This window comes from Arvicola amphibius, chromosome 7 (assembly GCF_903992535.2).
Source record: "Arvicola amphibius chromosome 7, mArvAmp1.2, whole genome shotgun sequence".
NCBI lineage: Eukaryota > Metazoa > Chordata > Mammalia > Rodentia > Cricetidae > Arvicola > Arvicola amphibius.
The window spans coordinates 82008899-82033876 of record NC_052053.1 but is presented as its reverse complement, the minus strand read 5'-3'; the positions used below and the strand labels follow the sequence as shown (position 1 = coordinate 82033876).

The window sequence follows — 24978 nt, the reverse complement described above, 5'->3', positions numbered from 1 at the left end:
GGTTGCTGGAGATGACTCCCTGGTCAAGAGCGCCTGAAAGTTTGAGGTCCTGATTCGAATCCCAGCCACCTATGTAAAAAGTGGGATGGTGACAGACACAGATGCGACGCTCCTTCCTGACAGCCGTTCACTCTGGGAGACTGAGAGAGCAACGGAGTGGCACCAGCGCCTCTTTTCCAGTCCGCTGCCTTCCGGCTGAAACCTGGAGAGCCTCGGGGAGCGGGCGGGGCGGGGCTTGGGGCACGCGTCCCCTTGGTGTGACGTCATAATCGGCCGCCTCAGAACCGACCCTTAGCAACCGACTTGGCAACGGTCTCTGTGGCTGCTGCGGCCCCCGCAGGCTAGTCTTTCCAAATCTCTACTGCGGGGGCCAGGCCGGGTTAAGAACCGAGGGGACGCAGAGCAGCCCCCTCGAAGGCTGCAGGAATACTAAGCATGGATGGCAGCCGGAGAGGTAAGGGAATGCGCGGGTTCAGGCCGCACCCTGGCCTTTCCGGTGGCCTGCCAGCTCCTTCTCCAGTGTCGCGGGGTGATGACTGGAGCTGGACAGGCCCGGGGTCCTGGGAGAGGCCCCGCTTGACCGTCTCATTGATCTGCTTTATGGCCTTGAGTTTGTCGCCTTGCATCCATCCCTTGATCTCGGGGTCCTGCAGCCTGTGTCACCTCGGTATCATCTAGACAGAAGACCAACCATGGCCTTTAAAGTCCGACCTGAGCCCCAGATTAGGCCGGCCTCTTTCCCAGAAACGACCCCCAGTTTCCTCATCTCGAACGTAGGGGAAAAATACCCACGCCACGGAGTTCCTGGGGATTAAGTGCAGATAATAATATAGCAAGCTCCTGGCTCATTCTAAGTACTTAGAGGTGCATGAAGTCTCCCCAGTCACTTCCCCAAGAACTGACTCACCCAGAGCTGGTTATATAGTTCGATCCTCCAAGGTGGTGAGCTGGGATACCTCATTTGTAATAATCTTACAATGTGTCTGGTTGGTGGACTGAATGTTTACTAGCCCAAGACTACCCATAATCTCAGTGTACACCTATTTACCTTGACTGATACTCTGAGACAAGTGGAGTGTGTGAAGTAGTTGGTGACCCCTATCCATAAATCTTTACAAATCAGCCCAATCGAAGTTGGAGCTCCACAGTCTAAGCAAGTATTTAAGAATCTATCTGCTGATGGTGTCTTGAATTAAGTCTCGCTTTCAACTTTATTTTAAAATAATAGGTCAAACTAACTTTAGTGTAGAAAGTCGGTTGACAGGATAATCAGATGCCACACTAACCTAAGTTCTAGAAGAAGCAAACCAAAATGCTCTAATGGTCTTCAGAAATGATTACAAAACAAACCTTTGCTATGTTCTACGCATAACCAAACACCTGTCTACTATACGCACACAAATCTTGTTAAATAGGTATTATTCATGTTTTGAAATAGAACAAAAGATTGTAAATAATCTCCCCAGTATCACAGTAGGTGACAGAACAAGCTTTGAACCCAGACTAAGAATGTAAAACCCCTGAGTTAATTCTTTTACTTGCGCAGTATGGTGGGGGCATTTGTACATTAATAGACTTAGTAAGTTTGGGGTATTTATTTTTAAGTGGCAAATGTAAAAGGGTTTATTCTTTATACCTTACCCAAGTGGCTTTACTCTTAGCTCATAATATATAGTAATATCATTGTTTCTAGTTTTGAACTTGTAAAATAAATGTTATACTCTTTATTTAATTTTTTTACTATTAAGTCCTTTTCATTTTAATTGTTTGGATAGGAATGTGGTATACATTTTTTTCCCACTCCCCTCCACCTTCCACCCTCCCTCCTGCCTTCTACACTGCCACTTTACTCTGGAGATCTTGTCTTCTTTCCTCTTCCTAGGAGGATCCATGTACGTCTCTCTTAGGGTCCTCTTTGTTACCTAGGTTCTTTGGGGTTGTGGCCTGTAGGCTGTTTGTCTTTTGTTTTATGTCTGTTATCTACTTATGACTAAGTACATATCATATTTGTCTTTCTGGGTCTGGGTTACCTCACTATAAATGTTATATTCAAGTACCTGGGCTAGTTTTCATATTCTATAAATAAGTAACTATAATTGTTATTAATCACATATTATTTTTAAGTAACCATTAATTTAGCTGAAGCTTAAATGCTTAATTTTAATTAAAAGTAAATGTCTTAACTTTCGTTAATTCCTTCAGGCATTTCAGAACATAAAATACTAAAGATACCCGAGGGAAAGTTCCTCACTTGCTTTCAGTAATCACATTTTTTTTGTAGGTTCAACCTTCAGAGTGGTGATGTAGCAAAAAGCCACCAGCTTGAAAAACAATAGGTCTTATTTCTAGTCTTTGATATCGGCTAATGAGATCTTCTTCTGCCAGTTACTTTACTTTCCCGAGCCTTAGTTGTTTGTAAAATGGGGAACTCGACTTGATATACTGTAAGGCTTTGTTACCAACGTCTAATGGGAGGAAGGAGGGAAGAAAATTAAGAATATTGGTCCACCGTCGTTTGTATTATCAGTAACCTGTGCTGGAAAAACAAGAGGAGACAGGTAACCTGTTAGGACAGCTAGCTGAAAAGGGACTAGGAAAGATTTCCTAATCTGTTGCTCACATGGAGATACTTTTATAAATGACCTATTCCTAAAGTTCCAGCAATTTGGGGGAAATACTGAAACATCTTTCCCCCCTCCCCCAGTGAGTTTTCTTCCACTTGTTAGTAAAATCAAATTATATAGGAAGCCGAGCTGAAGTATTTGACTTTCCTGAAAGACCATCAGTCTCATGCACCAATTTTTAGTATTAGTTCAGAGAATGTTCTTTTTCTGGCCATTTGGTTTGAGACTACTTTTGGATCATCCTGGGTCCAATCAGGATATAGAAACTGTGTCTGGAGTGATTTAAATGAGGAGTATAAAGAATTGTTAAACAGTTATAAAAGTAGTTATAGAAATAAAAAAGTTATGTATACTATTATAATATGTTTTATCTATTGAAAGCGGTAGATATAGTTACTACAGTATTATCTGCATAGTTGCATTGGGCAAAACAAAAGTCATGTAAAGAAACAGAAAAATACACCCCATTCAAGGGAGCAGCTCCTGAGAGGGCTCAGACGAAACAAGCCATCTGTTTCTCCCTTCCGCTCTGTGAGTTTGAACATGACATTTATCTGTTAGGAATGTTAGGAACCAATGAGTACACATCTTGATGTAAATAACTGAGCAAGAAATCACCCTGGTTTGATCCTTCGCACCACCACACCAGAAAAAGCTGCCTGGGGACACAGTATTTATTATGTTCTGCACACTAGCTACATTAACACTAAAACTATGTTTTGTTTGTTTTGTTTTAAAGATTTTTCTGTTTTTTGTTTTGTTTTTCAGAAAGGGTTTCTCTATGTAACAGCTCTGGCTGTCCTGGCTGAACTTTCTTTGTAGACCCGGCTGGCCTTGAACTCACAGATCCACCTGCCTCTTCCTCCTGAGTGCTGAGATTAAAGGCGTGTGCCACCACTGCCCTGCTGTGGTGAACATACAATTACATTTTGGAGAAATTATTTTGTGATGAGCTCTATGTAATTTTCTAATTTCATGCAGTCTCAAAGACCAGACATTATTTTTACATTACTGGAATTCTCTTTAAATATATCATTTAGTTGGGTACATTTGTGTGTACGTAATTCTGACTACCTAGAAGGCAGAAGCAGGATCAGGAATTCAAGACTAGCTTGGGTAGTATAGGAAGACCTAATCTCAAAGAAAAACTGATAAATATAACCTAAAATATGTATTACCTCAAAACAAAACATTTAATGGTTCGGTAGTGAACACAATAAAATCAGTATTTATCACATGACATAACTGATATATTATCACTTGACCTAGTAAAACTGAAGGCTCAGAGTTAACTGTTCTTAAAATAACTTAGTTTTAAAACAGTTCAGCGGTAGAGCACTTGCCCAGCTTGCAGCCCCATACAGAAAATACTCCACATGTATGCATATGTGTAGGTCTGAAGCTGAAGTCAGGCGTCTCTCCTCAGGGTTTCTCTACCCTTATTTTCTAAGACAGGGCCTCCCACTGCTTTAGTTCTATTTCTGTTGCTGTGATAAAATAGGGAAGCCACAGCAGGAGGAGCTTGAAGCACTAGTCACGGCCACAGTCAAGAGCAGAGAGAAGCAAGGGCATGTGTGTTTCCTGCTCAGCTCAGTTTCTCTTAGTTCACGGCCTGGCCCCTGAAATGGGACTGACTTCATTCAAGTCGGTCTTTTGTCTGCAGTTAACACAATTAAGAAAATTCCTTTGTGGCTGGAGAGATGGCTCAGCAGTTCAGAGCACTGTTCTTGCAGAGGACTCAAGAGTGATTCTCAGCATCTCCTTTCAGGCTCAAAACCCCCTTGAACTCCAGCTTGGGATCTGATGCTTCTGGCTTCCAAAGACACTAGTGTTGCAAGTGTACACATACACACACGTCTTTAAAAGTAATATTCCTCACAGGCATGGCCAGGCTAATGTGATCTAGGCATTCCTTCTTTGAGATGTTTCACAGGTAAATCTAAATTGTGTCAGGCTGACAATTAAAACCATCAGTTAGTGAACTTTTGAAGTTCATTGGTTCATCTAGTGTGGTTTGTCACTGCCAAGGAGCTGGCTATCTATGCCCACCCCTAGCCACTCCAAGGCTGGAGTTACAAGCATGTGCTGCCATGCCTGGCTTTTTATATGGATTCCAAAGTCAAGTCTTTGGTACTTCTGTGATGGCCACAATCTCCCCAGCTCTGTTTTATTTTCCCAAAAATGAAAAGGTTGAATCTCTGGTCATAGGATTTTTGTTTTTGATATGTTACTGCTGGTAGTAACATGGCTTGTGGTTTGGTTTGGTTTGGTTTGGTTTTGAGACATGGTCTTATTATATAGCCCTGGCTGGATCTGAACCCTGTGTAGACCCAGCTGTCCTGAAACTCACAGAGGTCTGCCTGCCTCTGCCTCCAAACCACTGGGTTTAAAGGTGTGCATCACCATGCCTATCTGAATAAAAGTTTTCACAACTTTGTTTAAAAATGAAGTGTGTTATTTTTAAAATATTCTATATTGTTCTTTGTGAACATTGTATTTCATGTGTCCTAATTCGTGGTTTTTATTGTTGTTGAAAGTCAGAGCAACCTCTGTCCTCCCCAGATACAGTCCACCATGCCTATTTACAGGACACTTGAGCACCAAGAGCAATGGTAAGTGAGCTACTTAAAACTGGCTGCATTGAAAGACTCACTGTTTTCTGTGCTGAGAAATCACACGACCTGATGAAAGAGTTCTCCTAATGAACGCTTGTACCTCACATTAGTAATTAGAATCAAATGCTGTAGGTGTTCTTTAGACACACTTAGGGGTCCTAATTTCAAACTCTTACTGTGCCCGGCCTGAATGTGGACTTAGCTGCCTCCTGCTTCCCGCCCTGCTACAGCCAGGCACTGCTTTTGCCAGCACCAGGTCTGGTTTAAGCCGTACCTGCCTTGGAAATGATGGTTATCAAGAACAAAGACAGCCCTAAAGAAAAGCTGTGTAGAGAAATCTTGGATAGAGTCTCAGCTAACATTTATGGGTTGCTGAGTCTCCATGGCCTGTGATGCTTTTACGTTTTAAGGTTTTCAGAGTAAAATTATAGCGTTAACTCTAAAATAATTTTTGTAATTATAACTTGAAAGCCTTTGTCATAGGTTTTAGGAAACCTATTGTTCTTATTTTCATGAAAAACCCTTCATACTGTCCCCTCTAAATATCAAGAAATGATAAAATTTTCAATTATTTCATTGTATTTCTTTGTACCACTGTGTATACATAGAAACAGGTATGAAAACTGATTTGAAAAAAAACAAATAAAAAGCCTTTGAAGCAATGTCTGGTGGCACAGACTTGGCATACCAGTATCTGGAAGGCTGAGGCAGGGGAATACCAAGTTTATGGCTTGCCTGGACTACAGAGTGAGGTCAGGGCCATTCTGGGAACTTAATGAGACCCTTTCTCAAAATAAAAAGTAAAAAGAGTACTGGGAATACCGCTCAGAGCAGAGTGTTTGCATAGTATGTGCAAGACCCTAGATTAATCTTCAAGAAAACACACGCACACTCTGAAACCAGACTTAAACATAGAGAGAAGAGCAGAGTGGAGAGTGCAGTGTGTTTGCTAACTCTAAGAAATGCACTTGCAGAGCCGGTCAGCACCGCACCCTTTGTGAGGAATGTGACACAGTTCTGTGCCTCAGTTTCCACTTTTATTCAAAGGGTTTTCCTGGCAGAGGAAGTGGAACAGTGCGGGCAAGTGCCCCTCCAGGCATGTCTCCCTCAGTAACATGCTTCTGTTATGCAGGCTCTCTAAAAGGATTGATTGAAGTACTAAAGGATAGATCTAGGAGGGGATCTAACTTTCAGTGTGGGAAGCCCCTTGTTTTTCAAGCCCTGTTCTATTTCATGGTTGAATTTTTTTTAAGCATAAGCTCGTATGACTTCTCGAAATCTTTTCAGGGGGCTGGACAGACAGCTCGCTGGACAGACAGCTAAAGCTCCTGCTGTGCGGATCTGAGAGCTGGGCTCCAGAGTCCATGTCAGTGCACGGTTGGGTGACAGCCGCCTGCCTGGAGACAGAGCCTTGTCAGCCAGTCTGCCTTCAAATGAAAGACCCTACTTAATAAATGAGATGAGAGTCATCAAGGAAGATTCCCGGCACCAACACACACACACACACACACACACACACCCTTGCATACCTATATGCACCCACACATTTGGAAATACACATATACATGCAAAAAAGTGTTAATGTTTAAAAACATGTCTGCATAGGACTTTATACTTATATTGGTGTTCGCTGTTTCTAAGAGTTCCTTTAAACAGTCTGAGCGGGGGTGGAAAAGTTGAACAGCATAGATTTTCTGTACCTGTGCTTAAAGCAGTCTGTGGATCTTGATCCCAGCTGTAGAGACAGAGATACGCCTCTCAGAGCAGAATTTTTGTAGATAGTGTTAGGATTTGAGGTTTGTTTGATTTCCTAAGCTCAGTCATCTGTTCATAGGCAAGCAAGTGACTAAAGACTTGTAGTTATAAAATAAAAACATATTGAATAGATAGTAACCAATTCTATTATTAGTAGATGAAAATTATCAATCTATTAATAGATTATAATCTAGATTATTTTAATTGATTATATTCTGGAATTTCTTTTCCAAATTCTCAAGCCTGTAAAGCTTAATTCTTGAGGTTTGAACCCAAATGATGAGTTGCCAATCAGTGTTAGCAGGGCAAGACGAGGGCTGGGTACAGCAGCCTGCACCTGTGCTCTCAGCCTCCTCCCGTGAACTCCAGGACACGACTAAGGATGACTTCCAGGAACTGTGTATTTTGTGATGTTGTATTAAAGTTTAAATATGTAATGATTAAATATGTTTTAATTTTTAGCTTTTTGCACTGACTCCTCTTCTCTCAGACTAACCACTCTCCAGCTGGTCAAGAATCACATGGCTGTTCACTATAATAAAATCCTTTCAGCCAAAGGTAAAAATGTGCAAATTTGAATTTTCTATGCCAATTTAAACCCCAGCTTCACTTCTCATTATGACAGACCTGTGGCCAAAGTTAATACATTATCTCAAAGAGGATTTGTTTCTTAAAGTGAGATGCCGACTACTGACTATGTCGATGACACATTTTATGTTAATATTACAACCACATAATGCCTAGACAGCTCATTTAGTGTTTTCTTCTAATATTATTTTGTTGTTAGTTATTGATAATTTTTCTATTTCTGTTTAAAATTTTATGAGTGTGTATTGGGGCATGTTTGTGTGTGTGAACAAGCATGTATTCAGATACATATGTGTATATATGTGCATATGCATATAGAAGCCAGAGGTCCACCTTAGGTGTTATGTGTTGAGAGCCGTCCACTCTATTTTAGAGAGTGTCTCTCACTGAGTCCTTGGATTTGTCATTACAAGGCTAGACTAGCTAGCCAGCAAGCCCCAGAGATCTTCCATCTCCATCTCCCCAGGGCTGGGAGTACAGCAGTGTGCTGCCATGCCTACTTTTTCTGTGGATGCTGGAGTCCTCATGTCCGGAGGTCCTTGTGCTTTCATAACTAACACATTAGTGACTGTGCTGTCCTAGGCCCTCTCTCTGTTTACATTTTTATAAAGCATGGTCTCAATATAAATCCCAGGCTGGCCTTACCTCACTGTTGTGCTTTGGGCTCCCATGATAGCAGAACATCATGCCATCATGCCCAGCTAGATACTGCATGTGTCATGCCACCATGCCCAGCTACATACTGCATGTGTCATGCCACCATGCCCAGCTAGATACTGCATGTGTCATGCCACCATGCCCAGCTAGATACTGCATGTGTCATGCCACCATGCCCAGCTACATACTGCATGTGTCATGCCACCATGCTCAGCTAGATACTGCATGTGTCATGCCACCATGCCCAGCTACATACTGCATGTGTCATGCCACCATGCTCAGCTAGATACTTGTCTTTAATATCAATTTATAGCCTGCTTTTCACTTGGGAAGTTATACAAAGATGGCTGCTATTTTTCCTTCCGTCGTTGATTTTATTAGGACATAACTTACGTAGACTAAAACACACTAGTTATAAGTATGCAGGGCAATCCTTTGAAAAGTCTATCTCTGTAAGTGCTACCATGTTCACAGTAAACTAGAGGCCATTTAACTGCATGTATGTCAGTCTTCCTGCCACTTGCTCTTGTTCAGTTCATGAGCAAAGACTGCTGTGCTTATTTCAAATTGATGCTTAAAACAATAAAAGGATGGTATTTGTAGCATTTGAAAATAGAATGATACTTGAATTTACTGTTCATAACACAGTCGTGTTCATTCTTTTTATACTGGCTATGGCAGCCTTTGGACTGAAATACAAAGTCAGCTAGTTGTGACCAGCTGTGTCAGTTGGCAAAGCAGAAGCATTTATTCTCTGCCCTACAATAAGTGTGCTAATCCTGGCATGGGACTTCTCCGCGATCTCAAAAAGCTCCCCCTCCTATCTCTACAATCAGTTCCTTCCCCTCAGATCCCCCAAGCTAATATCTACTCGCTTTTCCTATAGTCTTGCCTATTCTAGAATTTTATGTTAATGAATTATACGTAGTTATACTTTTGGTCTCACTTTTTTCAGTGTGCGTCATGCTTTGTTGCATCTGTGTTATGTTTATCAATATTTCTTTCTTATTTTTGGGATGGGGTCTGTGTGTGTGTGTGTGTGTGTGTGTGTGTGTGTGTGTGTGTAGAGGCCAGAGGATATCCTCAGATGTCCTTCCTTCTTTTTGAGACAGTCTTTTCCTGGCTTGAAGCCCACCCCTTAGGGTAGGCTCGCTGGCCATAAGCCCTGAGGATCTGCCTGTTTCCCCAGCACCAGGGTTCTTAGTGTGCATCACCATGCCTGACTTTTGTACATGTTTTAGGGTAGAACTCAGGTCCTATGCTTTATAACAAGTAATTTACTGACTGAGCCATCTCTATACCCTTAACTGTATTTATTTTTCTTTATAAATTATATTCTAACTGGCATTCCATGCCTTTAATGCCAACACTCAGCAGGCAGAGATCTCTGAGTTCTAGACCAGCCTGGTCTATGTAGTGAGTTCTAGGACAATCAGGGCTATATATAGAGATCCACCTCAAAATAACCAAAAAAAAAATTTTTTTAAAGTATTCCATTTAATGAATCTGGTGTAATTGATTGATTCATTCATGACTTGGTGAATATTTGGGTTGTTTTGACACGGTTTGAGCTTTAGGAAATGAAGTCATTGTAAGAGTTCACATACAGTTGTGAACATAGGTTCTGTTTCACATGAGTAAATTTATTTTGCTCGAATAGGTCTGTATGTTTATGTGTACATTTAGCTCATAAGCAAATCCCTTCCAGAGTGACTGCTGGTCCGTATTACCGTGGTGCTGCGTGCTCGTCAACACTCTCTGTTGCCAGTGTAGAGCAGCAGCTCTTTGTGAATATCTACAAGTTTAACTATAAACTTTACTTATTTCACTAATTTTTTTTTACTGACTTAACCTAATGTTTATTTACTTTTTTGTGACATGGGATCTCAACTGTGTGGCTTTATGAGCTAGAGTTTAAAATGTTTAGGTTATGTTTTAAACAATAAATAATTGAGGAAAATAGCATATCGTAGCATCAAAATCGTGTAAAGTTCAACTTTCAGATATTTTAAAATTTGTGTTTCTAGCAATGTGTTTAAGAAGTCATCCTCTAATCTTAGGGTTTCTAAATTTGTTTTCTCCTAGAAGCGTTCTACTTTTAGCTCTTCCACTTAAGTTTGTGGTCCATTTTGAGATTTCATACAGTATATGACAAAAAGGGTATTGGTTTTTGCTTACTTGTATATAAAATTTCTGTTATCAATTACTGAAGAGATTATCTTTTCCCTGCTGAATTGTCTTGGCATCGTTTAACCAGATGCATAAATAAGTCTTGAGATTTAACTTTTGATCTCCTTATCTACTTGTCTACCTTCCTGTCCACACCAACCTGCTTTGTGGTCTCTAGTATTGCATTAAGTCTTGAAGTAGGTAGTGTAATGCACCATTTTGTTCTTTTCTTTCCAGTTTGCTCTAAGATTCCACTCAAGTGCATTGATGTCTATGGTAAAAACATGGCATTAGGCCGTCCATGTTCTGTTCATTCTCTTTTTAGTCTTATATATTTTTTCTATGGTTTATCTTGTGATGTTTTCATCTTCACCAGTATTTTCTTCTGCATTATCTAAAGAGCCATTAATCCCACATAGTATTTTTTAGCTGTTCTTATTTTTGATCTCTAGAAATACAATAAAAAAGCAAAGAACTTCAAGTCTTCAGAGATTTTTGTGATTTCTACATTTGATGTTTCTCATTATTTATAAATATCAAAAACATCATTAAATTTCTTTCTCTTTCAGCTGCAGTGGACTGCTCAGTTCCATTAAGTGTGAATGCCAGCATCAAATGTAAGTAACTTTTGAATATAATATCACCTTAGAAAGATGATGATTTACCGTATTTCTAAGTGTTCACTTCAGTGACATTAAATACATGTGTGTTTAGGAGAGACAACATTATCATCCACCCACCCTCGGTCATGTGTGATTCCCTGGGAACCACGTGTCCACATGTGGTGTGGGCATACAGATATTCTGAGTATATACCCAGAAGTGAAGTCTGTGGAACACCTAGTAATTCTTTTTGTGCATTGTTGGGAACTTGCATGGGGTTTTCTCTAACATCTGCACCATTTGACATTTCACCAGTCACATGCAAGGCCTTCAGTTTCTTCAGATAAACACTTGGGAGTCTTGAGGTAGTTGGGTTGGTTGGTTTATTTTTGTTTTAGGGATTTTAAAATGCTAATGTTCACCAGGCAGTGGTGACACACGCCTTTAATCCCAGCACTCAGGAGACAGAGGCAGGTGGATCTCTGTGAATTTGAGGCTACACTGGTCTACAAGAGCTAGTTCCAGGCCAGGTTCTAAAGCTACAGAGAAACCCTATCTGAGAACCAACCACCCCCCAAATGCTCATGTTCTCCTTGTTTTCAAGAATAATTTATTTTAAAAAAAATCCAATAATAGAAGAAAAAAACAGCCATGTAAAGATGAAATATACACAGAGAGTCTAGTTTATGTATATTATTGTGTTTTCTTTGAATATTTTGACTGTGAAGGAGCTAAGGACATTTCATTGTATGGGCTGCTAAGCTAAACCAACCTATATATTTTAAAGGTATCATGACTTCAGAATTGGGTCTAAAGGTATGTTGTTTTGGAAAAGAGTTTCTACTTTTGTTTCCACAGAGGATGAGAACCTGTGGAATTCTTCGAGACTAATGTGGTTTGATGAACCAAAACAACCTGAAAGGTCTTCATGAATACCCCAAAAATTACTTCGCCCAATAAACAGCAGAAAGTAGTTTGGAGAGAACTTTGCCCAAATTCTCAAATATTGTTTATAAATGTTTATTTACATTTAAAGGGGGATATGATATAGAGGTTAATACTTTGCATTGATATGGATCTTGGTTTATTGATATAGATTTGGGCCAATTTTATTGTATGTATGTTCTGTTCTTGATTAAGGTATTGTATGTATGTTCTGTTCTTGATTAAGGTATTGTGTTTGTGTAGCTCATTTGGAAATGTAATGGAAATACAGGTTAATAGATAATCATCTATAATAGTCAAGCTTGTAGTCATGTTAGGTGTTCTAGATATATATGCAGATATATTTCAGTTAGATAGATATTCTTCAAACCTTTCAAAGACTACAGAATATGGCATTTAAAATGTTTTAAGAACTTGGATTTTTCATGATTGGTGCTTCTGGCAGCCAATCTACTTCTAGTTCAAGAAGATAACGTACATCAAAGAGACTTATGGAGTTTGTTAGCCATTTGGGCAAGAAATTGCTCTTGCCTGGAATGCTTGATTAACTGGACATGCAGGACCCAAAGAGAAATGACTGTTGAAATTGACTAAAGGTGAGACTGTCCTTCAGGGTTCCTGCTTCATGGAAGAGTCTGCTAGACATTCTGCAGGACACAGAAGAAAGTGACTGACAAACCACCAATATAGGTGGAACTGTCTTTGAAATTTCTGCTTCATAGAAAAGTCTGCTAGATACTATGGGCCTGTGGGCTGAACATGGATGCTCCAACATTACAGAAGAACTTAGGTGACTGTCCAGGCAGCAAGATGTCTCTAACAATTCTAGAGTATTAAAAGTAGCTTACAATGTACTTCCTGTTTACTTAGGTAATATTATATCCTTCCTGAGTCTTTGATAGAGGTGAAGAATAGTTATAGTTTTCCTTAGTTATGATAAAAAATAAAGTAGATATAAATATTGTAACTGTAATTCTTGCTTGATACCTGTTTTGTTATATGTTAAATTTTACTATGTTAAAGTTCAAACCTTCCTTTTTATTTAAACAGAAAAGGGGAAATGATATGGGAAGTCCTACTGTCTATGTGTTGCTTTTATCAGTTAATGGATAAATCTGTTTCTGTCAGTGGCTTAGCAGACTAGGGCAAGGCGGGAGTCAGGGAGAAGCCATAGAGCCACCAGAGGAGAAAGAACCTTGCTAGTAGGCCACAAGCCTCATGGTAAAATATAAAATAATGGAAATGGGTTAATTCTAGATGTAAGAGCTAGCTAGCAATACACTTGAGAGGTTGGATAAGCAGTGATTTAAATAATATAGGTTCTGTGTGATTATTTTGGGAGTCTGGGAGGCCAGAAATGAACAAGCGGCTTTATACAACAGATTTTAGTCTCTTATAGTAGTGTAAACATGTTTAGCAATAAAGATATACCAGCTGTGCATGGTGCTGTTGGCCTCATGTCCCACGCTGGAGTGAGAATCTTCCAGGCGAGAACTTCTAGACAGCCAGCCTATGTGATGAGAAGTGTCCAAAGAAAAAGGGCAGTGAAAGGGAGAAATCTTTGACTTTATTAATGTAACAAGACCAAAAAGTTAGTTTTTGTGTTTTGTTGCCAATTTCAAAGTTTTCCTTCCTTCCTTAGATGCAGATCAGCAGCGAAGAGAGAAACTAAAGAAAGAATTAGCACGATGTGAAAAGGAGGTTAAATTAAGTAAACCCACAATGCAGATCAGTTCTAAGATGAATTCCAAGTTCCTTTTTAACTCTCTACAGAAGGTAAGCTGATTCTTCTGCTCTCTAAAAGCAGATGTTTCTAAGGCACGTTGGTGCTGCAGCCTGGCTGGGGACCGTTTTCAGTAGCTTTGGGTCAGCAGATTGTGAGCATCAAGCACCAAGTGACTCTACTGCATGCTTTTCAGGCCCCATCTCCTCACAGCTGCCTGCCAGGGGGAAGCAGCCATGAGCAATTTCAGAAATAAATTCCTAGCTGTATTCCACACAGGCTCCACTAGCTAGAAAGGATGATGTCTCAGACTTGGGCTGCAGGCTGTAGTTGGCTGACCTGGACTATGGTTTTATTTTTTTTTTTTTTTGACTCTTCTCTAACATTTATTTGAAGAAGTGGTCTTTTGTTCTTAGTTTGATGAGAAGTGTTTGCAGTTTTCAGAGTCTCTCCCATGAATAGATCATTTTTTTTAATTAAAAACATTTTTGATAGAATGTTTTGATCTCAATGGGCAATTTTATCCAGTGTTCTTTTTGCATTTCTTGGCAATGATGATGTGATTTTCTGTTTCATCTGTTAATGTAGTGAATGACTTGTGTCCTTAATATAAACAGATCTGAGCTGTGATACATTTGCGTTTCCATCCTTCCTTCTTCCTTTTTTTTTTTTTTTGATGTTGTTGTTTATTTGGTTTTTTGTTCATCTTGTTTTGAGACTGGGTCTCTGTGTGCAGCCCTTGTCCTGGAACTCATTCTGTAGACCAGTCTAGCCTCAAACTTAGAGATCCGCCTGCCTCTGCTTCCTGAGTGCTGTGTTAAAACATTAAGGTATTCTATATTGCTGGATTCAGAGGCAAACGTTTGTTTAGGATTTTGACATCTGAACACTGTTGTTACTGGTGTACCTTTTTCTCTCTGTCTGGTTATGCTGGCTTCAGTGAACAGAGCACTGTTTCCTCTTTTTCTATATTCTAGTTTATAGAAGTTGGAAGTTATTTTTTATTTAAAAGTTTTTCATACATTTTGATCATATTCTTTACCCTCCCTTACCCACACAATTTCATGTTTTTTTTTCCCCTCTGTCTCTCAAAAAGAAGAAAGAACAAGATGAAAATCAAAGCAAACAAACAGAAAAGACAAAAAGTGCACAAAAACTAGTTCATTTTGTATTGACCAACTCCTAGGCCTGGGGCCTGCCCTGGAGTGTGGTTGATCCACCCAGTGCCACTCCTAAAAACAGATCTTCCCTTTCCCAGCAGCTGCCAGTTTCAAATGCCTTCTTAGTTAAAGGTGGGACTCTCCCCTTCTCCGTGCTGGGACTTTGGTTTGAACCTGTGCAGGTCTTGTGTGCTGTCACAGTCTCTCTGAGTTCATATGTATACTAACCCTGTTGTGTCTGAAAACGCTGTGTCTTTGGAATCATCCACTACCTACAGATAGTACCGTCTTTTCACCTCCTTTCCCCATAGTTCCTGAGCCTTGAGGGGAGGTGTCTGATAAATACAGTCCCTGCACATTGTCTCTCTGGGTTAATTACTGTCTCTTGCAAGACAAGCTTCTCTGCTGAGGGATGGGTAATAGATACACTGATCTGAAAATTTCATAACTTCATTTTTCTGAACAGCTGTTTTGATTTCCATGGAATTCAACACTAAAATGATCACTTTTGCAAACTTTAGTACTGTAGTGAGCCCACATGTCTTCATCAACCCGTGTGGCGTTATCCGCTCATTCCGGTGGTGGGTCTTTCATCTCTAACCCCAGCCATTGCCTCCAGCTCACAGTATTTTGCTATGATTGTCAGATTCTGTATTTTTTACCCACAACTTTAAACCACAGTCATGATACAGCCAGGCAAAGTAGTGCATGCCTCTAATTCCAGTTAGTGGCACACTAGGGGATGGTTAAGATAGGCTTAAGGCCACACGGGGCAACATAGTGAGCTTTTCTCAAAAAAATACACTGTTATTATGCTTAAAAAATAATAATTGTTTAATATCACCAAATACCATGCTATGATTTCATATACTGTCTTATTTTTGAGTTTATTGGAATTGAATTGGTATCTAGTTAACTTCAATTGATATTTTTTAATCCATTGTTTTCCTTCTCCCATGCCTTTTATCACTGTGTAGTTTATATATGGGGGAAATCTGAGTTAGTAATAAAGTTTGACTTAAATTTTGCAGAGTTCTAAATGATGTAAAATTTCTGCTGCAAACTTGTGTGGGGAACAAGGTTTCCAAAGGCCTGCAGTCTCTACTGAGTGCCCGGGTTCAAGATGGGCAAGTTTCGCAGTTGCAGAGTAGCCATTGAGAGCCCATGCTCTCGAGTATGAGTTCCAGCCCTGCCATCCATGGTATGGTTCAAAACAGAAAAGGAAAGGAAAGGAAGATGGGAGGGAGGGAAAGAAAGGAAAGAGAAGAGAGGAGAGGGAAGGCAGGCAAGCCTACTTGGCAGGACAGCTTCCCCGTTGCTTACCAAGCACCAGATACTGTCCTTTAACTCTTGGTCTTTTCAGTACACGGACACGGTATACAAGCAGGCAGTGAGAAGGACTCGGGCATTGGAGCCTTTCGGGCGGCTCTGGACTGTTTTCCTGCTTGAGAACTATGGAGGAACTAAAAGCAGTTTTTAGTTAGACAGTGACGTCATACCCTTTAGAACGACTACACTGGCTGCAGTGACCAGCAGACCAATTACAGGACGGCTGCAGTGATCTGGGAGAAAAAGTAAGAGCTGACCAGGGCATTATAAAGAACACCAGACATACGGGTACAGGCGGCTCATTATTTAGAAAGGAGAATTGCTAGGTCTTGGTATCTGACTTGATGATATGAAGAGAAAGGCAGAAGTGAGATTCCCTGGTTTGTGATAATAGGATAAGGAGCAGGTTTTCTTCTGGGGTAACATTGATAAGAGGCATGAGTTTACTTCTTTGGCATGTTCAATTCACAGTGCTTAGGAACATTGAATATATTCAGGAGACAGTTGGATAGAAGCATCTCATTCAGGAGCAAGACCTGGGAGTCGTGGGGTGGGGGCGGCAGGTAGGGTTGAGAGTGAGAGTCTCCTGCACTGTTCTGAAGACTACCTTTTAATCTCTCCATCCATGATGCACTCTCAGGTAGATTTCTCTTTTTTTCAATATTTATTTCATTGTATGTGTATGTATGAGTGCCTGCATATATGTTATGCTACCTGCCACATGCATGCAATGTGCCCTCAGAGGCCAAAAGAAGACATCAGATCCCCTAGAACTTGAGTTACAGATCGTTTTGAACTGCCATGTGGGCCCTAGGAGTCAAGCACAGGGCCTCTGCAAGAATAACAAATGTGCTTAATCTCTGGGCCATCTGTTCAGCCCCTATATTTTTATGATTATTATAATTGTTAGTAATTCTTTAATAATCTCTAACATTTTATGTACAAAGTAATAATTTTGAGATGAGTTTGTTGAAAATTTTAAATTATATATTTTAATATAATTTATGAATCACTTATAATAAAGTAAGATAAAATAAACATTTTAATATGTCTATTTTCCCTTTAGTATCTGTAATTCTGTATCTTGCCTGCCTCCATGACAATTCATTTATGCTTTTATTCCCTTTTTTATAATTCCATTTAGAAGTAATAGTAATCTTTATTTTGCCTACATTTTTAATAATCTTTAATAATTAATACTTTAAATACAGCCAAGTTATCTTAAATTATGAGTTTGGGTAGTATATTTTAATAATTGGGTTGATTTTATGGTTAACAATATTTATAATAATTATAAAATATTTTCATTGAAAAGATAGTTACAATTAATGATGCTGACTTTGCCTCTTAGTATTGTAGCAGTTTCTGCAGACACATGAGCTCATATTTCAGAACCCTGGATTCTCACTGCCTGGGCTTTCCCACTCATTTCCTTCTCTCACCCTGGATCATGTGATGCCAATTTTCAGGACTCTTCCAAGTGCGTCCCTTCTAGCTGCTGCAGTTTAGATCTTAGAACGCCACTTCTGCCTCTACCCCTGAGAAGGATGTATTCCTCACTTATTCTGTGCTTGGAAATTGGGTAGATGTTCTTGACATGAACTTTGCATAAATCCAAATCACAGAAACAGTTTATAGCAAATCACCTCACATACCAGCATAGTGGCATCAGAGCAGGTGGGCAGAACACCACCAGACTGCTTGTTCTAGAACTTTCCAATGGACTGTTTTTCTAGTTGGAGTGGTTTACCAAAGTGTTACCCATATTCAATGCAAATATCTTTTCAGGCTTTGCCATATTTAGAACTAAAGGAAACAACTATATAATCTTGTTAAAGCAGATCAGTAGTACAGTTAATTTTATACTACAGTCTCTTGATTTCCAAGGGGAGAGTAGAATACAAGGTAGGGTTTGAGATAGGAAAATAGACTTAAGTTTCATGCTTTCGATTAACTCAAAAGCAGTGTGCCAGCACATATCAGAAAAGAGTATTTCTTTTTCCTTATTTTTTTCCAGTGTTGGACATTAACATAGGACCTTGTGTATGCTAGGCAAATTTCTTTTTTGTCTGTTTGTTTACATTTACTAATTATGTGCTTGTGTGTGTCTGCATGTGTGTACATGTGAGAGAAAGACAGAGAGAGAGAGAAAACTTGCGGGAATTGGTTCCTCCCTCCCACCATGTGAGATCCAGGGATCACACTCAGGTTTTAGGCTTGGCAGCAATCACCTTTATCTACTTAGCCATCTCATTGACCCCCAGCTCTGTACTTCTGTCCTTAGCGGTTCTTTTTGGTTCGTTTTTGTAAAACATCACACTGATAAGGCTTATCGGGCAATCTAATGCTTTATGCATTTCTCCCTACTCTAAGCTTAGCTTATACCATTCCTCTGGATATAAATAATTCTTATGGTTATTAATTAATAGCCCTGTAAGATTCAGAAATATCTTTTCAAAGAGCCGAGCCTTTTGTACATCAGCTGTAATATGAACCCAGTTCGGAAGCGGTTTTTTAAAGCTAGTGTACTTTTGAGCAGTAACCCAAGGACTCACAATTTAATGCAGAATACTCACTTTATTTTGTGTTTTATTTTGGGAAAGAAAGGTTGGAAAGCTAATTGTGTGTCTGGATGTGTTTCCTTATTTAGATATATCCGTTTGTAAGTTAGCTGACCTGTACATTATCAAGAAAGGAATTCAGATCAATTTAAGATTCCTTGTGCTATAAACAAGATTTTAAATTAGTTTTTCAGGTGAACATAGTATATGGCATAGCAAAGAGCAGAGGCCCAGAGTCAGCTGAGTCTGTGACCCTGGCCCCCCTTTTCCTCTCGAAAGCAAGGGCAGGGCAGGAATGTAGCTCAGTGGTAGGAAACCTGCGTAGCAGCTCAAGGCCCTGAGTCCAGGCCCATCATGGGTTGGGGGGAGGTAATGGTCGTACTTTCTCACAGAGTTGGAGGCAGGGCACATGTATAAATTAATCTGAGACTCCCCAGTTCCATGAATTTGGTGTAAATGCTTACTGTCAATCAATGTTCTTAGCCCTCAGGGGAACCACAATGTCGGGGTGTGTTAATAGAAGAAGTGACAAGACATCCATCATTGTCGAAGTCACTGGTCCCTTCTTCAGATGAACTGCATCTGCGTCATCCTGAGCTGAATAAATTCCTCGTGAATGGCACCCAGAGGCATCCCAGCACCTCCCCGCTCAGCCTGGCTTACACAGGATCTGCTCCCAGGAGTCCGTGCTGCAGCCATGGCTGTGACAGGAGGCCTAGGAGTGCCTTCCCAAATGCCCACCGCTTCCGGCTGCTCATCTCCAAGTCCCCCAGTGGGGACCTTTTGGAAAAGCACTCTGACTTCTTCTCGAACAAGCAGCTGCCGTTCACCCCACGCACTTTAAAAACAGAAGCGAAGTCCTTCCTGTCACAGTATCGCTACTACACACCTGCCAGAAGAAGGAAGGGTTTTCCAGATGGGCAGACGGAAGCTGAAACCCAGACTGAACTAAGCAGGTTTGTATGGCGCGCCCACAGCTGAGAGCAAGGCCAGCAAGTCAGGGGAAATGATTAATAAGCAGTATTTCTTGCTTTGTTGTACACTTTATCTGCAACCTTGAGATCCAGCAGTGCCTTTCACGGGAATGAATGGTACAGCTGTCCAGTGCATCTTTAGAAGCAGCGCAGTAATCAGAAAACGTAGCTGTTAGATTTGTTAAGCTCCAATGAATGAGTGCTGCCTAAGTTGTTGTAAGCACAGCTCTCGAACTTCTGTGTGTTTCTAAATGTTGTTTTCAGAGGAGTCTTAAGACACATTATCAGACAGCATTGATGTAAATAAATATTCGTGTTAACGCTGGCAAACCAGTGAGGCCCAGGAGGGAAAATAAACATTGATCTGGTTCCCCGTGTCTCTCCTGGCACATGTCCACACCCTGGGTAGGAACAGCTGCAGGCGTGACTTAGACAGTTGAGGAGATATCTGGAAGTTAGAATTTGCCTTGATTTTGATTTCTGTAGTGGATGGTTCATGATATTCAGTATCTTTGCCAAGTGATTATAACTTATTCCATACTAGATTTTAGTTATTCAAAAATCAAACATTGCAAGACTAGTTTTATGAGTGGAGAAGAGGTGCACTGATGGCAAATGGATTTGATTTACAAAGGGAATTGGACCTGAAACAGAGGAGAAATGAAGACGTCATTGCTGGATTTGACAACACAGACACTAACATTGAAGTGAGACTGAAGGTGGCGTGGCTTCTGTGCAAGGGCGACACACACTAGGTGCAGTCCATGTTTGCACGAGGACGGGAAAGGGACAGCTAGGGAGGAAGGGGCTAGGGCAGAGTAAATAGAATGAACTATGGGTTTGCCTGAAATTGTCGAGAACAAGTTTAATCAGTAAAGAAGGAAAGAAAGAAATGAAGAGATTGTTTTATATCTTTTTAAATGTTAAAAGGATAGTCTCATTTCTCTTAGCCCATTGTATATTTAACTGAAGTCTATTTTTCAAGCAAGGAAAAGGAAGTATATGTGAATCAAATCATGTCTATTTCCAGATCTATAATTAAAAATTACACATTTTTGTAAGAGTAAATAGGTGAATTTCTTTCAGTTATACCATACCTTTTTTTCTTTTCTTTTTCCCTTTCCTTTTTTTTTTTTTTTTTTTTTTTTTTTTTTTTTTTTTTTTGAGGGGGCATGGTTTCTCTGTAGCTTTGGAGCCTGTCCTGGAACTCGCTCTTGTAGACCAGGCTGGCTTCACACTCACAAAGATCCACCTGCCTCTGCCTCCTGAGTTCTGGGATTAAAGGTGCATGCCACAACCGCCCAAATCTATACCTTTTTCTTAATAGTAAAGCTTGTCACTGTGTATATAAAGGAGTAACAATCATTTCTTTGTAAATGTTACAGCTTTAATTCTGAGTTTGGGACATCCGAGACAAAGAACTCAGAGGACTCAGAAGTGAACATAAAGCAGGTAGTAACCATGAGGTCTTTCTGTTGGTGCCTTCTGAGTTTCAGATGATTTGACTTATGTAGAATGTAGAGAGCTGTTTGGACTATCAAGAGTGAAATAGAATGTAGTCAGCATGCGAAGGCTTGCCTGTTTGCAGTTGTCGAATGTGCTCTCTGAATGGTCAGATGCATCCTACCAATTCTAGGGAGTCCTTTGTTATTAGCACCTGAGTGGTTCCCTGGCTGGCTGGTTGGCTAAACAGGTGGGTGAATAAAATATATTAATGACATTTTCAAAAGTACAGATTCTGAGAGCCAGGTATGGTGGCATTTGCCTATAATTCCAACACTTGGTAAAGGCAGGAGGATTATGACTAGGAGGCCATCTTGGACTATACAGCCAATTTAAGTGTGGCCTAAGCTGTCTAGCAAGACTGTGTCTCAAAACAACAAAGGACTGAACTATAGCTTGGTGTTAGAGAAACTGCTTAGCATTTGCAAGGCTGTGTTCAGTACCACAGCACCCACCCTGCAGCGGCACACACAGAAAAGTAGACAAGGTACTAAAGGTGCTGCCAAGGCTACCTATATAACAGTTTGCATTGGCAATGCCTATATTACAAATCATACATCATAAGGGAGTCAGTATATACCATTCTCTTACATTTGACTCTACTTTTATGAACTTTATTACATTGTATCTTAAATGTTTAGCAGTGATTTAATATATCTTAGCTTTAAATATGATTTCTCAAGCAAAGTCATTTAATTTGAGTCATTTCAACCATGGATTATGTCCTAACTTAAATGCATTAATTCTAAATATGGTTTGCATGTTTAAATGTCAAACACAGACTCAGGGATACAAAATTAAATATAATCACATTCAACTTCTTTTTTCTTTCTCAAAATGGGTAGGAACTTATGTTTTTACATCTCAGCCATTAATAGTTTTTTGACAGGGTTCCTGGAGAAAATAGCCTCTGAAAGCTAAGTGTCTTCCTGAAAGAATAACTAACTGCAGGGTCCTTGGGAGAAGGCACAGCAGGCATAGTTCTAGCCTGGGAAGGGCTTGATAAACGATGCCTATTTTCATCTTGAATTTTAGTGAAAAGAGTTAGCCCTGTAGATAACTAAGTAAGTTAACGCAGGGCAGGTGAGACTGCTCCCCAGATAAAAGTGCTTAGCACAGAAGAGTGACGCCCCAAGCTCCCTGGAGTCCTCTGCCGACAGAGAACACTGACTCCTAAACGTGTGTACCATGGTGTGCTCACGCCTGCACTCACACAAACATCATACATCATTCTCATCTTCATAACATTACTTATGGTGGCGACTGAAATTGGAAGAATCTCAGTTTATTACATTGCATTCTGAATGTTCATTCATAATCCTTCAAGAAAAATGGATGCTCACAGCAGTCTTGGACTTGAGAAAGCTGCAGTAGATCTATAGTTTAACCACACTTTTAAAACTGTAAAGCCTTTTGCATGAATCAGCTTTGTAGGACTGGGAATATAACTTACTTGATAGAGTACTTGCCTAGCATAAACAAAGCATGAATTGGTGTAGTAGTGCCTCTTTTTTTAAAAGTATTTATTTATTTTATATACATTGGTGTTTTGCCTGCACGTATGTCTGAGGGTGTCAGATCTTGGAGTTACAGACAGTTGTGAGCTGCCATGTGGGTGCTGGGAATGAACCTGGGTCCTTTAGAAGGGCAGCCTGTGCAATATTCTTAACCGCTGAGCCACCTCTTCAGCCCCAACAGTAGTACCTCTTGTTCCTTTCTTTCTTCCTTTCTATTTTTGTTGTTGTTTGTGTGGGTTCTGTTGGTTTTGTTTTGAGACAGTGTATATCTAAGTAGCCCTGGATATCCAGGAGCTCACTATGTAGACCAGGCTGGCCCACCTTTGCATCTGTGTGGTCACCTGCATCTATGTGTGCCATGTGTATGGCTGGTGCCCAAGGAGGTCAGGAGAGGGTGCTGGATCTGCTGGACTGGAGTTAAGGGGTTACAAGTAGCCAGGTCGGCACTGGGAACCAAGCCTTGGTCCTCTTAACCATGGAGCCGTCTCGCTAGCCCAGCAGTACATGATTGTAATTCCAGTGCTGAGATGTTAGAGGAGGATGGTCAGAAGTTCAGAGTCATCATCAGGCACAAAGGAATTTCAAGGCCAGCCTGAGCTACAGGAGACCTGTTTGAAAACAGAACATAATTTTGTAAAGATTAATGCAAATAAAATATTATTTGTGACACATCAGAAGAAATCTGTTCAAGTGATGTGCCATCGTTTTTTTTGTTAATAATGCCCATATGCCATTGCTACTACAGCTGCTTTCATGTGTGACATAGTGGGTATTTGAAACAGATGTGCTTTTGAATTTTTAATAATGTAGTCAATGAATTTTTCCCCAAAATTTACTTAAAAGCTGCAAATTTGTATCCCTTTCATGGGTTTCTGTCTTACTTTTGTTAGTTTTTGTTTTCTTATGTGGGTATGCACACGTTATGTGTAGGGGTGATGTCTCCCATCCAATTACTAACCAGACCGGCTCTGCTTCACTTCCAGGATCAGACAAGATGGGGCACTTTCAGGGTGGTGTGGCTAACCAGGCATGGTGGCACACACCTTTAATCCCAGCACTTGGAAGGCAGAAACAGGTGATCTCTGTGAGTTTGAGGACAGCCTGGCCTACATTAGCAAGTTCCAGGATAGTCAGAGCTGAATAGTGAGACTTTGTCTCAAATAAAGTAAAATAAAAATGTAAAAGGTGTATGGCTGTGGTGATGAGCCTCTCTCCCAGGTCCCCAGGTGACCTGTGAACTGTGACCTCATACTTCCTCCTTTCAGTACTGGGGTCACAGGTGCAGACTCCTCCACAGTCTGTTATTTATGATTTCCTAATGCCATTTAAAATGCTTCTTATTAACGTGGGTAAACTGCTGACTGGATAGGCTATTCTTTTTTTGTTAGTCTGTTTTAATATATCAGGTACTTTTTGTATTTATTTTTTATTAATATTTGCTGTTTTCTTTCAGAACATAGTTTTGAAACAAAATTAACTTTTTTTTTTTTTTTTTTTTTTTTTTTTTTTTTTTTTTGTACCACTTCCAGGCACTTAGTTCCATGGCAAATGGTGCTGAGGACAAAAACCTTCCTTTACCTTCACAGGGGCAAAACTTAGGATGGGACAGGATTAAAGATGGCACTCTGCAGCATTCCTCCCAAAAGTGAGTGGCACCTTATATCTTTGGGAGGCTTAAGGCCAACCTAGGTCTCAGAGTGAAGCCCTGCTTCCATTTGCTTTCCTGTGTAATACATACAGCATTTCCCCTAAGTACTGTTTTAATTCCATGTGCTAATGTATTTTAGTATTACACAATTCTGTGGCCTGTTAGTAAAGGTTAGACTCAGTTGTGCTAATGTGTTAGTAAAGGGGAAGGGACGCTAGTGTGCAGTAGTTGCTGTCTCTCCTCATATTAGAGAAGACTGTCCTCAAGGCCCATCCTCTGGCAATAACGTTAGCCAGTTTCTATGACACCAACCGTGCTGAAGAACCTGACCTCTGACCTCACCATCAGACGAGCTGTGCCACTTGGAGGCCACAGGCTGGCTCCCAAGTGAAAGTGCTTGCCATGCAAGCCTGATGAACAGCTTGCTCCCCAGCACCCGTGAGAGGAGGAGAGAAGTAACTCCTGAAAGTTGTCCATACACACACACACACACACACACAATAATTAATAAAATTTTCAAAAGCCTTGGGGGCTGGAGAGATGGCTCAGAGGTTAAGAGCACTGATTGTTCTTCCAGAGGTCCTGAGTTCCCAGCAACCACATGGTGG

At 40.4% G+C, this 24978-nt stretch overlaps 1 protein-coding gene across 5 annotated transcripts in view; it reads left to right on the top strand.

The window, feature by feature from the left end:
- Positions 1–285: 285 nt before the first annotated feature.
- The window catches only part of Spata7 (spermatogenesis associated 7), a 29935-nt gene continuing 5242 nt past the window's right edge, over positions 286–24978 (top strand). The window contains exons 1-8 of one of the 5 annotated variants that reach the window (XM_038337853.1): positions 286–454; positions 5162–5236; positions 7457–7552; positions 10978–11025; positions 13598–13731; positions 19212–19684; positions 21088–21154; positions 24309–24367. In XM_038337853.1, coding sequence (XP_038193781.1) covers positions 436–454; positions 5162–5236; positions 7457–7552; positions 10978–11025; positions 13598–13731; positions 19212–19684; positions 21088–21154; positions 24309–24367 — 971 coding nt within the window. In that variant the 5' untranslated portion in view covers positions 286–435. Of the gene's footprint in view, positions 455–5161; positions 5237–7456; positions 7553–10977; positions 11026–13597; positions 13732–19211; positions 19685–21087; positions 21155–24251; positions 24368–24978 lie in introns of all 5 variants that reach the window. The other 4 variants (XM_038337852.1, XM_038337854.1, XM_038337855.1 and 1 more) reach the window with 4 other exon arrangements.